Here is a 16,083-nt window from a genome sequence, read left to right on the forward strand (position 1 = left end):
GCTATCAGCTGGCAGTCTGGTACCGCCTTTTGTTTATTTACTTTTTATTTTTTTTAATACATATTTGTTGATGATTTATATTTTATTCATATAAACATGGTGCTAGAACAATTAAGAATATTTGACATATATCATACTGTATCACATTTGTGATTATCTTATTTATTTGGCTTTAAATATGTCAGTTAGGTAAAATTTAAAAATTATTTTACTATTATTATAAATATTATTTATTCCTCGTACACATAGCGCTCTAGATTATAATAATTTTGTTTCAAAGGAAAATATTTTATTAAAAGTGAATTTTTTAGAAAGAAAGGTAGAAAGAAAATACGCCCAGGAAGATTAAAGACAACTCCAAACGAATTGGTAGTTCATTACAAAAGCTTGAGCAAACAATAAATCAAGTTAACAAAAAAAAAAAAATAGAGAAATAAGTTCTCCTTAAAGCTTGGACTTTGGCTTCTTGAGCATGTTGCGAAGGATACGGCGTAGGATCTTTCCACTAGGGTTCTTTGGAATATCTTCCACGAAGATCACGCCACCCCTAAGCCACTTGGCCGGCGATGCGCGCTCGTTTACGAAGTGGATAACTTCATTCTCGGTCAGCTGGACATTGGCTTGCTTCACCACGAAAGCTAGCGGCAGCTCTCCCGCCTCTTCATCTGGCTTACCAATGACCGCCGCATCCTTGATCTTCTCGTGGGTAAGCAGCAAAGCCTCAATTTCAGCGGGCGGCACCTGGAATCCCTTGTACTTGATCAGCTCCTTGATACGGTCCACGATGAAGAACTCGAAATCATCGTCGAAGTAGCCAATGTCACCAGTATGTAGCCATCCGTCCTTAATGGCCGTCTGTGTAGACTTGGTATCCCCAATATATCCCTTCATGATCGCGTCGCCCTTGAAGCATAGCTCACCCCGCTCGTTGGCTCCTAGAATTTTGCCAGTATCCGGATCAATCACCTTTGCGTAGATGCCCAGCTTGAGCACGCCCACACTTCCAGGTTTGCAGAAGTCATCGGTCTGCACCAGCACGCCCAACGTGGCTTCACTCAGTCCGTAGCCCTGGCGGATAAAAGGCACTCCAATACGCTGCTTGATTTGATCCTCGGTCTCGCGACTGAGTGGTGCAGCTCCACACAACAGGACCATGAGTGAGGACAGATCATACTTGTCCACGATAGGGTGCTTGGCCAGGAAGACCATCAGTGGGGGTACCATGAAGGCCATCCTCACGCGATACTTCTCGATTGCCGACAAGAACTGGTTCTCCTCGAATTTCAGCAAGAAAACCAGCCGGGAGCCTATGCAGGTGTAGACAATGAGTGTCAGGCAACCAAAGGCGTGGAACCAGGGGATTACGGTTAGTAGCGTTGTTTCTTCCATAGGTATTTTTGTGGGCTCTCTGTTGAAAAAAGGTCATGGATGAAGTCAATCTATTCTTGGTATTTATAATTTTGACCATATACTTACAGTTGTGAGTCGAGGGTGGTCAGCACATTCAATTGGGTGATCTGCACTCCCTTAGGTAATCCTGTGGTTCCCGACGAGCACACTATCAAGGCCACATCCTCGTCCTTATTAGCAAGTGGGGATATGAAGTCCGACTGCGTCTTGAACTTATCGTTGTCCATCAAATCATTAAGTGCATAGATATTCTTAAAGTTCTTGGAGCTGCCGCTTATGGCGATAATGCCTTTGACGAAGTTGTTCTTGCTAGCCACCTTGGCCACTCTATCTAAAGTAAGCTTGGAGGCAAATATGATCTTAGGCTTGGACAGGTTGATGGCATGATCGACTTCGCGGTCCGAGTAGGTCACATTAAGAGGAGCCACCGTTGCCCCCACTGCAAATCCGGCGAACATGGCCAGCGCGAAGTTGAAACTATTCTCACTGGACAGGCCAATCACATCGTTCTGCTTTACGCCCAATTTCTGAAGAATGTAGGCCAGCCGGACAATGGACTTGTGCATGAAGCTTGCCGAGTACTCCACACCTTTGACTGCATCCACAAGCATCGTGTGGTCACCGAAGCTCTTATACTTGTCTAGGATATATTGGCCCAAGGATCTGGACTCCTGGCCGTCCTGAGCAGTCACAGGACCGCCGTACACTATGTTACCGGGTAGGAGAGACGAAGTCATATTATAACTGGAAAGAAGACAGACAATTAAAGCTTGTTATTTACCATAATAATAAACAACCTGTGGGATACTCTTTGAAACCCAGTGCCTATCTAATCGGACTTGGCCTGAAACCAAGTTCGATCGATGTTAGCACTTTAAGCACTATCTTAGTTTATGGATAATTCAACTTCTTTTTGTTAGTTAGTTAGTTTTCAAGGGACGAGGCGATATGATTAAAATTCCACCCTAGATTCAGTTGATTTTTTGGCAGACATGGTACATATGTCAAGGTCAAACCTTATCTATATTTATGTTTTCTCTGAGACCTACCTACTTTAGTCACAACTGCTGGGCGATGCGTGCGGTAGTAGCTTCGGGGCGAAACTGACAAAGCTTTCTTCGACAGAGGATCAAACATCGGGATGCGTTTATGCTTAGATTAGATTAGGGAGATAGCTGTTCTGTTTGAAAGCTTTACTCGATGTGGCAACACATAATCATGTCAAGTGTCGATCCGGCAACGCCGACTGTTTATTTTTATTTATGTGCGGTACTTTTTAGTTTGTAGGGTATATATGTAATAAGATTTTATCTATATGAAATACTTATTAAATGAAATAATAACAAAATTATGGTATATATATATCACCTTCATTGTTTATTATTTTTATACTGTAAATACATTTCAATGAAATTTTCCAATCACCTGATCAAACCATAGGTTCGAAGATGTCCACGATCGCAGGGCACACTCGATTCGCTGCCGATCGAGCCGTTTCGTACCACTCATCGGTGGAGTAATAGCGCAAATATAGGAAATATGCCAGCGACCAATACTTAGTTGTTGATATTCTTGGGCGTGGAGCAGAAGCCCCATTCCGTTGTTGTCGTAGAACTGCTCAAGATAAACGTAATCAGCGTAGTATTTTCGATCGCACGTCCATTTAGAGGCTAATACATATCTCGCTTTTGATAGGTGCGGTGCCAACATTTTAGGGTGACACGCCCTACAGTTCCTACACTTCGCACACCAGCAACATCCAGAGCCACAGTATGTCCGCTTCTAAGGCCCAGAAGTTCTACAAGCTGGATATCAACCGGACGGAATGGGAAATCCCGGAGATGTATCAGAACTTGCAGCCCGTAGGCTCGGGCGCCTACGGCCAGGTGTCGAAGGCATTGGTGCGGGGCACCAACATGTATGTAGCGATCAAAAAGCTGGCCCGCCCCTTCCAGTCAGCTGTGCACGCCAAGCGGACGTACAGGGAACTCCGATTGCTGAAGCACATGGACCATGAGAACGTGATCGGACTACTGGACATATTCCATCCGCATCCGGCGAACGCGTCGCTGGAAAATTTTCAGCAAGTTTACCTGGTCACGCATTTGATGGATGCCGACCTGAACAACATCATACGGATGCAGCACCTGTCGGATGACCATGTCCAGTTCCTCGTCTACCAGATTCTCCGCGGTCTGAAGTACATCCACAGCGCCGGAGTGATTCACCGTGACCTGAAGCCCTCAAACATAGCCGTGAACGAAGACTGTGAGCTGCGCATACTGGACTTCGGACTGGCGCGTCCTACGGAGAACGAAATGACCGGCTATGTGGCTACGCGATGGTATCGGGCGCCCGAAATCATGCTTAACTGGATGCACTACAACCAGACGGTGGACATCTGGTCGGTGGGCTGCATTATGGCCGAGCTGATCACCAGGCGCACTCTCTTCCCGGGCACAGACCACATTCACCAGCTTAATCTAATCATGGAAATGCTGGGCACGCCGCCGGCCGACTTCATGAAAAAGATCTCGTCAGAGAGCGCCCGCTCATACATCCAGTCACTGCCACCAATGAAAAGGCGTAGCTTCAAGAAGGTATTTGAGAATGCGAATCCGCTTGCCATCGACCTGCTGGAGAAGATGCTTGAGTTGGACGCCGAGAAGCGAATCACCGCCGAGGAGGCACTGGCCCACCCGTACCTCGAGAAGTACGCTGAGCCCAGCGACGAGCAGACCTCGCCGCCGTACGACCACAGCTTTGAGGACATGGATCTGCCGGTGGACAAGTGGAAGGAGCTGATCTTTAAGGAGGTGACCAACTTTAAGCCCCCGCCGTCATTTGCCCAGGTTCTAAAGGATATAAAGTAAAATACGATCCGCCCAACAATGACTTAAAGTATTAAACAGGATGTTTGTTTTTATAGTGAGATATGTATAATGACTAATCTTCTTATTTTTTAAATGTTTTTACCCTGTTTGTGTTATGGCCACTAATACTGTAAATTGTACAATAAATTCGTTTTTATAACGTATTGTTTCCGGAAGTCATGAAATTTCATTAATGACTGATGGACTAATTTGTCCGATTGCTGGAAGACTAATATCCGAAATCGTTTTCTTTATGTACTTTCTATCAACCATTTCTATGGATTATTTCATCTGTTATCAAGAGATCCCTTATCAAAGCATGGTCAATTCCGGTCATAAAGAGAGAATGAGTTGACTCACACTTGTGTAATACATATATGAACTTAGTAAAGATAAGAATTTTCATTGTAGGAGGTACTTTAAAAACGACTTCATTAAGCTTTGAATCGTTGAACCGTAAAGTATTATCTGCTCCGAACAAAAATATAGAAAAATGGCTTGTTTTACTAGAGTACGAGTGAGAGAAACCGAGTGGGTGATTCCGGACATTTATGAGATTGTTGGTCCCCTAGGAGCTGGCTCCTATGGACAGGTGGCCATTGCGAGAGTTCACGGCAGCTCTTATCATGTGGCCATGAAAAAGCTGCTGCAACCGTTCGAGACATCGGAGCATGCCAAGCGGGTATATCGCGAGATCCGTCTCCTCAAGCACATGGACCATGTCAACGTGATCGGCCTGCTGGACACCTTCCATCCGCCGTCACCGAATCCCAACCCCACAATGGATGACCTTCAGCAGGTGTATCTGGTGACTCACCTGATGAGTGAGGACTTGCATAGCTTTACGAGAAGAGCTGAGCTTAACAACTACGAGGTGAAGATGATCCTGTACAAGATATTAAGGGGTATTAAGTACATACATAGCGCCGGAGTTTTGCATCGCGATCTGAAGCCAGGGAACATTGCCATAAATCAAAATCTGGAGGTGCGCATTCTGGATTTCGGTATGGCTAGGGTGTTGGCCCAAGATATGACCGATTATGTGGGAACAGTGTGGTACCGTGCGCCCGAGCTTCTATTCTGCTGGAAACAATACACAAAGGCTATTGATATGTGGTCGGTGGGCTGCATCCTGGCGGAACTTCTTATGGGTCGTGCCCTCTTCCCTAGCACACATTTTTTGAATCAACTAGAACTCGTGCTCAACTTTATGGGCGCCCCCTCTAAGGAGTTCATAAACAGAATCGAAGATAATAGTGCCCGACAATACGTGGAACGTTACCCCTATAGGGAAGTATTAAGTTTTCGGCAGAGGTTTCCCCATATCGATCCGGTGGCTGTCGACTTGTTGGAGAAAATGCTGGAGATGATACCCGATAGACGAATTACGGCAGACGAGGCAATGAACCATCCTTATCTTAGGGATTTGATTGAGGAGCACCACCACCTTGAAGATATCGCTCCGGCGTACGATCAAAACTTTGAGAACATGAACTTACCCATAAATTGCTGGAAGGAACTTATTCTCAATGAAATTAAAAACTTCAGGCCGCCGGCATTTTATGCTTCAGCTTTGAACGAATGGTACAGGTAGAGTTTGTAAAATATACATTATTGTCACAAAAATCAATTTAAAATAAAATGTAATACATTTTTAACAGAAAATTATCGAAACATGTATGTATAACTGTTCGTAGGGGAAGTACAAATATTTTTGCAGATTTATCATTTGCGGGAAGTCCCGAGAATTTCAATGGAAATATAACAGTTTTTGAAGTACCCTTAACAAAGCCACTTCATCTGGCAACGCTGTGAGCAGCTGACTGGCCTTATCTACCGGTGGCCTTTGTTGTTGCTTAAAATAAAAACACAGGAAGTTATGTTAAGCCTGCGGACATCATTAAAAAGATGCCTCTCGGCTCGCAGCAGGAGCATCTCTGCTCTGTACATAACAGGTGACAAGGCCAACGAAAACTACGTTACCCTACAGCCGTACTTGGATTTCAAGGAGACCTTTACAGACAGCAAATCTCTGGAGCGAAGCATCGCCAGTCGAGGCTTGGACATTCGACTGGAAAGTGTGCTCGGCAAGTACCAGAGGTACCAGACGTACCATAACCAACTAGTGAAGGTGTCGGAGGAACGGGAGACGGTAACCAAACGACTTAAGGAACTGACCAAGGCTGGAGCCGACGCTGATCAGCTAGAAGAGCTCAAAGAGCGTGGAAAGTCATTGCGCAACGACTTGAAGTCACTGAAACAGGCACTCTATCCCATAGAAGACGATTTCATTCATGACTACCTTATTCTGCCGAATCGCCTACATGCCCAATGTCCCACTGGTGACGAGGAAAAGCTGCTTTATCGCCACAGACTGCCCAGCTGTGGAACGGAGCCCAAGACTTCCTCTCATCTAGCAATCAAGGATCTCATACACTTTGTGGACAACAACCGGTACTACTTGATGGAACATGCTGCCCATTTTGACGTCAACGCAATGCAGTCCCTAGCCCGCTATTTCGTGAAACACGGTGACTTTATTCAAACCGCCAATCCGGATTTTGTGCGTTGCGTTCTTTTGGAGGCGAATGCTACGCCCATGGACGACTATTATTTGGTGAAGGAGGAGCATCTGCAAAATAAGATCAACACAGCCTACTTGACGGGAGGAGCCGCATTCGAAAGCTATCTCGGCGCCATGACCAAACTGTCCATATATCCATCGGTCCTGCCGCTGCGCTATGTGTGCTGTGGTCGCAGCTACAGTCGAGCGGAAGCGAAGCTTTATGGTCCCGATCTTAATCTCTACACGGCGACGCAAACGAATGCAGTGCAGAGCTTTGTAGCCACACAAACATCTGACGAAGCGGACGTTGAAATGGAGCAGATCTTGAGTCTGGCCATAGACTTTTACAAAGCACTGGATATTCCCTTTCGGATTGCTTACGCACCAGCAGCCACGCTCACCCCGGCGGAGAGCCTGAGAGCCGTCATCGAAGTGTATGCTCCATCGCTCCAACGTTACGTTTGCGTGGGAAGGATCAGTAACTACGGAGACTTTGTATCCAAACGAATCCTATTCAGCACGCGACGTGGGAAGAACTATGATTTTCTCCACCTAGTCGGTGGACCTGTGCTCTACACCTCGCGACTGATAGCAGCTCTCCTGGAGCACGGCATGAACCTGGCAAACTGCCAGCTACCGGGGACTGCAAACCGCCAAGACACAGACCACCAACGGGGACTGCAGCAATTTAAGGACCTCTTCGCGTAGAAAACAATCTTTGTTCGGTTGTGTGTTGTGTTGAGTTTCCTTAAGTCTAACAATAAGTAAAAGTTAAGCTTTACATACAATTATTTACAATCTAGTGTAATCTCATGGTGTGCCGGGGACCGCAGCTATTCGTTAGTCGTTGCACTTGATCTGCTGCTTGGAAAAGCTCCTGCGGAAGTTCTCGCACTTGGGCGTTGTGAAGGTAAATACGTTCCTGGAGTCGTCTAGGACGGAATTGGGACTGGAACGTGGCACTCTCAGCACATATGTGGTGTTGTACTTGAGTTTGCTAAACTCCAGCGGATCCCTCTGTAAGCACAGGGGCAGAGAAGAAACTTATTAATGATTCATTTGAATTTACTTGATCAATCATTCCTGTGGAGTGTACATATAGTCTGTACCTATGCCCTAATTCATTCCCTCGTCCACTGGCCCTCGAATTGATTGGCATTTCGCAACGTACTGGCTGTGGTTCAGACATGTTTTCCGTGTCAAACAAAGGAAACATGAGTTCGCCTTGTTAACAAATCCCCCACGGTCAACGATGTTCCATCGATTTGCCCTTGCCCGGTGGTCCAGCCGATCGGCACGAACCAAAAGCCGGCAGCTCGACATGTGGCTCGTGGCTCCCATCACCCCTGCCATGACGGGTATTACTTACTTTCGCTCGAATAGCCCGGAACTCGCGCTGCTCGCAGTTCGTCTCCTGTGGACACAGTTCATAGACCCTGCAATTGGTTAGAGGATAGCGGCATTTAATTTCTGGATTTTGGCAAATTGTTTACTTAATAATTACTTCTCCTTGTGTGGCTGGAAGCCCAGAATCTGCACAATCATGCCGTACTTCCGGTTCAGCCGGAAACGCACTTCATAGGCCGCCTCGGCCTCCGTTGTCCGGTTCGCTATAGGGGGCGAAACCTCATTGAGGCCAGATGCTGCTGCAGCTGCCGTTGTCGCCAGCCGTTCCGTGCTGGTGCCGGAGCTAATGGTGCCAATGTGATGGTACCTGCGCTTGTACCCGCTTCCAGAGCATTGGAGCGGGGCGAACGGCTCTAGCGAGTGGAGCGTCGTGTTAAATAGCAGCGATCTCTTGTCGGACTTGAGTCGGCGGGATCCTATGTAGGAGATGGCCTGCACCTGAATGTAGTACGATGAGTTTGGCAGGAGCTTCTTGATCTCGAATTGGTGGGTCTGCAAGTAACGAGATTTCATAGAGACTTCTTTTTCTTGTTTTTATTGTGAATGAAACTGGCTACTCACGTCCTTAACGTAGGTATCAAGGGTGATCATTGAGGCCTCTACACTGTTCACATACAATGACCAGCTGATCTTGTATTTTTCCACAGGCAGATTCGACTTGGAGGGGCACCACACCAGCTTCACGTTCATGTACCTACCATCGAACTGTTTCGCGACTATCTGCGAATCGTTTGGAGCCTTGGGTGGCTTGGGGTCTGAGGGGATTTTTATTTATATATTATATTTATTTGTTTTAACTTTAGGATTTTCTAATTATAATTGGGTTCTTATGGAAGAATGGATGACACTTTAAACTTCGGACAACTCTTTCAATACTGCCATAAAATTTTTTGTAATTAAGCGTTCTTTGAAGTTCCTTAAGGCATTTCTAATATTTAGGTCGAGCTCCCGCTTACTAATTGATTTAATTAATGTATTAATCTTGTTACTTACTGCCCGTCGAGGGGAAGGCATCACTGTGCTGTGAGTATCCGCGGAACCCAAGGGCATTAACGGCCGCCACCCGGACCTCGTACCAGCGGCCCGGCCGCATGTGAAAGAAGATGTATGTGCTGTGGAATGAATATAAGGAATAGTAGGATACTAATATGGGATACGAGGTCAACCTACTGTTTGCTGTGTCCAATGTTCTCCTCCATGATCTTCTCCACCTTCTGCCATTGCCAAGGACCAAGTTTGCGGGGCGCAAAGTGCCGACCAATGTGAGAGCGCACCTCAACGTGAAAGTAGTAGACCAGCAGCGAGGACTCGATCTTCAGCTCTACGCCATGGCCACGGGACCTCTTGAAGTACAGGATCTTGGGAATTGGTGGCAACTGAGTGTTGTTCCTGACGCCCAGGGGCTCCACGCACATGGGTCCGCAGGTGGAGGAGCAGCACTTTTGAACCTCAGGGCATTCATGGTCATACTGGCAGTTGTCCAGGCAGGAGAGTCTCAGGCGCGTCTGCCTTCCGATCTTGGGACAGCTGCCTACCCTGGGGCCCAGCAACAAGTCCTGGATGCACTGGTCCAGGCACTGGTCGCGTTCGCTGATTGAAGGCTCACCGCCGCATCTCGCCAAGCACTGCAGCTCCAGAATTTTATCCTTGACATCGTTGCTATCCCGAAACCAGTGCGCCACCCTCTGCCGTTGCAGCTGATTGAATGTGGATGAGGAGGAGGACGCAGAGAATGAAGTGGTGCCGAAGGACCACTGGCCTAGTAGGAGCAACGCTAGCAGCGCCGCTTGCATGCTGCCCATCCGAACCGATCCGATCCTCGGTGTGTGCAATCTGCAAATGATCATCATGCGTCAGGTGATCAGCTTTGCTCTCGGTTTCTGGACATTCCGTGCGTTCGTAATTTGTGCCGATCATCAGCAGCAGCCGCCCGTTGATTATGCTGAAGGATCGCCCGCTCTGACCGCTCTGTTGTGTCCCCGTTCTGATCTCAATGCTTCTGATGTTCGATCGCGGTGAGAACCGAACCGGTTTCACCCATTTTGCATGACCAACTAACTAATCATTCCTCGCATTTGTGTGCCGCCCTGCCCCAGTCCCCGTTCCGATCCCGAAGTCGAGGCAATGAAAATGCAAAAAAATACATAAATGTATCTCAAGTGCTTGACAGGACTTCAAAGCGCGCATCATAGTGCGTGCCACAAGAGCATTGGACGGACAGACGGACGATCACTTTGCTCCAAAGATGACTCCCTGATGCCCTACATTTTATATAACTTTTTTGGCCTAATTAGGCATTAGTTATGCAGCGAGGAGTCTGGCTCTCTAGGGAGTTTTACTTCAATACTTGAGATGAGTACTACTCCTTTTTAATAATTTATGAAATCATTCGACCTACTCTTTAACATCATTATTTTGTTCTTTAATGTTTAGTCCATTCTTAACCTACTAAAGAAATGTTAGGTAATAAATAATAGTTCCCTAAATTTAAAATTAACAGCCAGCCGTCTCGATTCCAATAACTACATTTAAAGTCTTTTTTTTTAAGTGTACTAATTTCGCACCTTTCCAAATACTACTGACTTTTCAGCATAATTTTGCATCGACTTTTTCTCGGAAGCCCTACTGCGCAGGAACCCTTCTCACCTGTTTACCTTAGCCTATGAGCAATGTGCTCGACGCGATTCCATGTAGGGTATTTAGCACGCAAATGGGAAACTAATGTTTTATGGTATGGTCGATGGTCGTCGGTTTATGCTGTTTTTGTTGCTGTTCGACTGCGTGTGAATGTGCAGGCAGCGAAAACAAAATCGAGAAAAATACGACTACGACGAATGTGCGAGAGCTGCAAGTGGATGTCACCACATCCACATCCACAGGGGCAGCAGCAGCAGCATCACCACCACCACAGCAGCAGCAGCAGCAGCTTCATCAGATCACATCACAGAAGCCTAGCCAGCAGATGCCGCACATACCAAGGCGATACAGACACTCTGGGAGCAGTCGAGTGGAGAAGTGATGCAGTGGCAGCCAGGAGGCAGATGCCATGCCGTAGCTCCCATATATCCCACAATTTGGGTCAGAAAATTAGGACTGATTTTTTAGGAGTGTCCTTTTTTAAATGTAACTCTTATAATATAAAAAACTTTAGTAAAAGTAACAAAGCTTAATAATTTTTCAGCAATTTTAGAGCAGGATGTTAAACATCATTGATAAGACATCCACTATATGAGATAATAAGGAATAGTTAAGAAAGAGTTTGATTATTTTAATTAAACCAAAGTTTGTCCTATTGCCTTGAACATCGCTGTCATGGACTGCGACTTTGACTGGGATCCGATCGACTCGGGGGCGAAGGAGGAGCCTGTGATTCAAGGAGAGGGAGCAGGGACTGACTGGCCCGGGGCGGCCTAACTGAGGGACATTAAGCGACAAATGAATGTGCGCGACGATCGACGCAAGAAGATGAAGCGGCGACTGCGACGATCACTAAGAGCAGACGAGATGAAATGCACCAAGTTCCGCGGAACGAAAAATTTGCAACAAAATTGGGCAGTAAAGCGGCGGCAATGCTGGGGTTCCGTGGATCGTGGATCGGGGATCGGGCATGGGATGGAGATATAGATGGGGATGGGGATGCAGCAGCATGCGGATCGCGACCACGACTCTTTCAGATGAATGGGTTCTGCGGCTGACGCTGATGAGACAGTCCGGCCGAGGATCGGGCCGTTCGTCGCAGCCAAGCTGGCTGCCGTTGCGTAGAGGCGATTAATTGCTTTTAACGATTCAAAAATTCAAAATTACTTGTTATGCTTCCACGCACACAAAAGCGGGAAGGCACTTGGCGAGCGCATATAGCACACAGAAAACGATGCACCGAGCAAATATTTCTTCTAATATTTCAAAATGATTCAACTAGGGACTGTAAAATTTTCAAGTGTGAGCGCTATATTAAAATCTAGCCTTGAAATCACATATATTTAAATGTGTATGAATGTATCGTTTTATAAAAATCCTATAAGGATATATTTACACGTTTTATATATTGAGTTCCCTTAAAAAATATACTTAAGGGATCTTGACAAAATCAAAAGCTGGCTCAGTTGTGAAACTCTAAACTAAATCTGAATTTTATCCATTTAGACATTTAGTCTTACATCAAAAGTTTAAAGTTTTGAGACCATGGCGAATGCAGTCTCATATAGTTCGATTAATTTTGTCGCAGTGCATGCACAGGGGAGTTGTTAAGGAGGGCAGCACAGATGGAGTTGGGTATGGGGTTGACGATGAGGGGCACTAAGATCCGGATCGATTTCGTCGTTGACGTCGTTGCTGTGATAAATCGTTGGTGGTTGCTGCTGTTGCTTTTGTTTTCCCTCCCGTTGCAGCTCCTCCTCCATCTCCTCCACCTTTATTTCCATCTCCATACTCCAGCTGCCTGGTTCCCCCGTGCTCCGCTCTGGACTTAGTACAATAGCAACAGCACGAGGCCCGGCGACAATGGCCAGCAGCGGACCAGCAGTGCAGACCCAACAACAGCCAGGCGACCTCAAAGCAGCAGCAGCAGCAGAAGCAGCACCAACTGTGTGTAATATGATGCAAATCGTTTAACACTTTGACCAACAGCAGCAACGTCATCGCATTGTTGCCTCGGCTTCGGCCCAAGTGCATTGGTAGTGCAAAAAATAAATAAATAAAAATAAAATAAATAAAAGTTAACGTTCAGAGGGGGCAAACTTCTGGAGGAGGAGTTTGGGAAGTGTGTAACACAACACCCCGAAGGAGACGAGGCGAGGTCGAGCCACCATCAATTTCGGGTGCAGAGAGATCAAATTGAGAAGTTCGACGATCTGTGCTGGGGAGAAGGGTTCCATTATCGGCCACGATCATTGCTGAATCACAGTTATCCGTAATGTAAATATCCACTGATTGTTTACTGTGGCGAAATAAAAGAAATCGTGCAGTTCCCTTCTCAAATGGCAGCGGGAAAGCATGAAAATAAAATGTGAGTCAGAGAGAAGTCAGCGTTTTGAAAAATTACTTCTCATCAATAATTGGGCAAAGAAATGCGACGATTATTTTCTTATTGAGATTAAGCTTGAAACTAGTGAAATTTTTAAAATAAATCAATTTGTCTAAAAGAGTAATTAGCTATAAAACTAAATTGCCAAAATAGTTGGACACCTTAATATTTCTTTGCCATTTTAACATAGGCATTTTCTTCTGCAAATTAATATTTAATACAAGAACATCTAACAGAACCCTTCTCTTAAAAGGTATTCAGAAATCTGAGAATATTATTTCGAGACTATTTCCCAAAAAGGTTATTTTCGCTGTATTCAAATGAGATGGAGATATTCCCCATGTTATCAAGGGGCCTTGTGCCGGGATCAAATTATGCCATTTAAGTCCAAATGGAAGCCCATTTATGGGGTTCAAGCACCCAGCTGAGCGTGAGCTCAAGCTTGAGCTCAACCGGAGCGCATCCGAGTAGGATGTGGAAGCGCTGCCCATGGCGGTGTCAGGTTCTATGTCAGGTTCTAAAGCTGAACCTGAAGCCTTTCTCAAGGTCCACCGATTACATTTCCAGTGTGCACATTTAAAGTTTTACTTCCGATGCGTAGTTTCAAGTATAGTAAAAGAATACGATTCTTAATTTAATGAATACTGAAAGAGTATATTATTGTAAACAAAAAAGGTTATTTATTTCGGGCAGCCGAAGTTTACATACCCCTGCACTTTGTAACTGAATTTTAGGATCGAATTGGAAATCGACCATAATTAAGCTTAAAATATTCGCATTATTTGAATCAATATTTATCGTTATCTTTATATAAAATTTGTATTTTTAAAAGCTCATAACTAAGGCAAAAACGTATTAATTTCAATTCGGAAAACTTTCCTATGTTAGTTTTTATCAGGTTAATAAATCTGCATACTTAATTTAACATTTAAAAAAAATCTAAAATTTGATCAATTTTTGACAATTTTAAGGATGTAAACCCTTATAAAATTTTTAAATTTTGAACATTTTTTGAAAATGTACTATTTGATCAGACATGTCTAGATCGATTCAGCTGTTCATTCTGATCAAGAATATATATGATATATGGGTCGTAAATGATTCCTTTACATCGTTATAAGCTTCTGATTAAAATTAAAATACCATTTAAAGGTTAAAAATAGTCTTCGATTTAAGAGACATATATATACATGGCGTATACTTAACGTGAAACCACCTAATGTATATTAAGTATACGCCATGGGTGTCTTAAAGGAGAATAGTTGAAACATTTAGAAAAATAACTATTTCCAGTTAAAAAGGAAGTTTATCAATAAAATTATAAGATCGAACAGGAAATTAATAATAAATAATCCTTAAATAACATCAATATTGCTGTTGATGCTGATCAAAATAGGGTCAGAAATTACTCCGTCACTGAGTTGTAAACTTCTAATTTAAACTAGAATACACTGAAAGGGCAAACCAATAACCCAATTTTTATTTCTATTCTAAGATTCTATTCTCAAAGATTAACATTTAAAAAATATTCCAAGCTATGAAATATTTATTTGGTTTCCCAATTTAAAAAAAAAATTGTTTTCTCAGTGTTTTATAGGCTTCTTTCTGATTTTAATTGCAAAAAAAAAACCGGTGCCTCAAGTGTCCGGCGTAGAGAGCTTTCCCATGTGACCACTGCAATGGTGCGGCATGTCACCCATTACCCATCGCCATTCCACTCCGCCGATGGCACCCCGCCCGCATCATCCTTACGCATCCGCAATTAGCACGAAGGCAATCTCATTTTACGCCGACGGAATCGCACAAATGGCGAGTAGTGCGAAGCATTTATAGGTACTCACAATAATGGAAACACTTTCGGGGAAACACTTTCGGATGCACTGGCTCCACTCCGCGATCTGCGCGGTCCGCGATCTCGGACACCTACGCAGCTAGAGCGCCTTCTTTGATGATTGCCTGCTGCCACTTTAGTTCTTAATTCGCTGCCTGATCCGATTTCCGCTCCTGGGAACTTGGAGCTGCGAACTTGGAACCCAAACCGAAACCGAACCGTACCGAAACTGAAACCGAAGTGGGAGCTCTTTTCGTGCGACCTGCAGCCGCCAAGAGAGAGTGACACACTGAACGGCCTGCAGGGCTCCCATTTCATTCCCAGTCTCCCGCTCCGTTCGCCGCTGACTCAGGCAGTGCACACTGGTTAATGTGGCGGATATGGTGTTAAATAAATATCCATTAATTGGTACTTTATTTAAGAGGAGGTTGTAATAAGGGGCTAGTTTGCTGGGTATTACAATTTTAGTCAGAAGCTTGAAACGCAGTGAAGGAGGCGTTTCCGACCCTATAAATCATATATATTATTGATCAGCATTAAAAGCTGAATCGATCTAGCCATGTGCGGTGCAGAAATAAATTTTAGAAAAATTTTCACAATTTCCAAATTTTTGTTAAAATTGTCAAAATTTGACGAAAAATGAATTCCTGGAAATTCAAAAACTAAATATGCAGGTTTGTTAACCTTTTAAAAACTAGCATAGAAACGGTTTCCGAATCGAGATAAATAAATTTTTGGCTTAGTTATGATCGATTGCATGTTCGAAGCTATAATGCTTCGGCTATACAGATTTTGGCATTTATAATATAATCTTAAATATGAATAACAATAAGATTAATGGCTTATTTTAACCACTGTGCAGTGCTCCACTTGCTCTCTGGCCCTCTCTTTTGCTCTCGCGGTCCGTGTGTGTGCCAAAACAGAGATCCGCTTCCTCTCTGTTTCTACTACGATGCCGCGCCTCCCTTGTTTT

The 16,083-nt window shown here is 44.6% G+C and overlaps 5 protein-coding genes across 5 annotated transcripts; 3 read left to right on the forward strand and 2 right to left on the reverse strand.

Moving 5' to 3' along the window:
• Window positions 1–129: 129 nt before the first annotated feature.
• LOC110190959 (luciferin 4-monooxygenase-like) lies at window positions 130–5,920 on the reverse strand. Its single transcript, XM_020961647.2, has 3 exons — window positions 5,783–5,920; window positions 1,477–2,154; window positions 130–1,408 (listed from the first exon to the last, which is right to left on the reverse strand). Exons 2-3 carry the CDS (start codon window positions 2,145–2,147, stop codon window positions 445–447), a joined length of 1,635 nt encoding a protein of 544 aa, XP_020817306.2. The 5' UTR covers window positions 2,148–2,154; window positions 5,783–5,920; the 3' UTR covers window positions 130–444.
• Window positions 2,660–4,459, forward strand: LOC110190960 (p38a MAP kinase). Its single transcript, XM_020961650.2, has 2 exons — window positions 2,660–3,039; window positions 3,106–4,459. Exon 2 carries the CDS (start codon window positions 3,183–3,185, stop codon window positions 4,281–4,283), a length of 1,101 nt encoding a protein of 366 aa, XP_020817309.1. The 5' UTR covers window positions 2,660–3,039; window positions 3,106–3,182; the 3' UTR covers window positions 4,284–4,459.
• Window positions 4,777–5,948, forward strand: LOC110190961 (putative mitogen-activated protein kinase 14C). Its single transcript, XM_020961651.2, has one exon. It carries the CDS (start codon window positions 4,777–4,779, stop codon window positions 5,875–5,877), a length of 1,101 nt encoding a protein of 366 aa, XP_020817310.2. The 3' UTR covers window positions 5,878–5,948.
• A 214-nt stretch (window positions 5,949–6,162) lies between these two features.
• Slimp (Seryl-tRNA synthetase-like insect mitochondrial protein) lies at window positions 6,163–7,637 on the forward strand. The gene has a single exon (XM_020961930.2). It carries the CDS (start codon window positions 6,163–6,165, stop codon window positions 7,555–7,557), a length of 1,395 nt encoding a protein of 464 aa, XP_020817589.2. The 3' UTR covers window positions 7,558–7,637.
• Kal1 (anosmin-1 Kallmann syndrome 1) lies at window positions 7,549–15,471 on the reverse strand. The gene is made up of 7 exons (XM_020961929.2): window positions 15,121–15,471; window positions 9,427–10,089; window positions 9,250–9,368; window positions 8,818–9,011; window positions 8,354–8,748; window positions 8,219–8,285; window positions 7,549–7,866 (listed from the first exon to the last, which is right to left on the reverse strand). Exons 1-7 carry the CDS (start codon window positions 15,426–15,428, stop codon window positions 7,690–7,692), a joined length of 1,923 nt encoding a protein of 640 aa, XP_020817588.2. The 5' UTR covers window positions 15,429–15,471; the 3' UTR covers window positions 7,549–7,689.
• Window positions 15,472–16,083: the final 612 nt, after the last annotated feature.

This window comes from Drosophila serrata, unplaced genomic scaffold, assembly GCF_035046125.1.
Source record: "Drosophila serrata isolate PLE 108 unplaced genomic scaffold, ASM3504612v1 contig_32, whole genome shotgun sequence".
Classification (NCBI taxonomy): domain Eukaryota; kingdom Metazoa; phylum Arthropoda; class Insecta; order Diptera; family Drosophilidae; genus Drosophila; species Drosophila serrata.

What these genes read in the sequence shown, in the direction of transcription:
- LOC110190959 (XM_020961647.2), bottom strand. Translation starts at nt 2,147, where the DNA reads ATGACTTCGTCTCTCCTACCCGGTAACATAGTGTACGGCGGTCCTGTG. An exon ending in ACCACCCTCGACTCACAACT is followed by an intron (nt 1,409 to 1,476) that starts GTAAGTATATGG and finishes TTTTTTCAACAG; the next exon opens with AGAGCCCACAAAAATACCTA.
- LOC110190960 (XM_020961650.2), top strand. Translation starts at nt 3,183, where the DNA reads ATGTCCGCTTCTAAGGCCCAGAAGTTCTACAAGCTGGATATCAACCGG.
- LOC110190961 (XM_020961651.2), top strand. Translation starts at nt 4,777, where the DNA reads ATGGCTTGTTTTACTAGAGTACGAGTGAGAGAAACCGAGTGGGTGATT.
- Slimp (XM_020961930.2), top strand. Translation starts at nt 6,163, where the DNA reads ATGTTAAGCCTGCGGACATCATTAAAAAGATGCCTCTCGGCTCGCAGC.
- Kal1 (XM_020961929.2), bottom strand. Translation starts at nt 15,428, where the DNA reads ATGAAATGGGAGCCCTGCAGGCCGTTCAGTGTGTCACTCTCTCTTGGC. An exon ending in TGCCTTCCCCTCGACGGGCA is followed by an intron (nt 9,012 to 9,249) that starts GTAAGTAACAAG and finishes AAATCCCCTCAG; the next exon opens with ACCCCAAGCCACCCAAGGCT. An exon ending in TCCGGGCTATTCGAGCGAAA is followed by an intron (nt 7,867 to 8,218) that starts GTAAGTAATACC and finishes CTGTGCTTACAG; the next exon opens with AGGGATCCGCTGGAGTTTAG.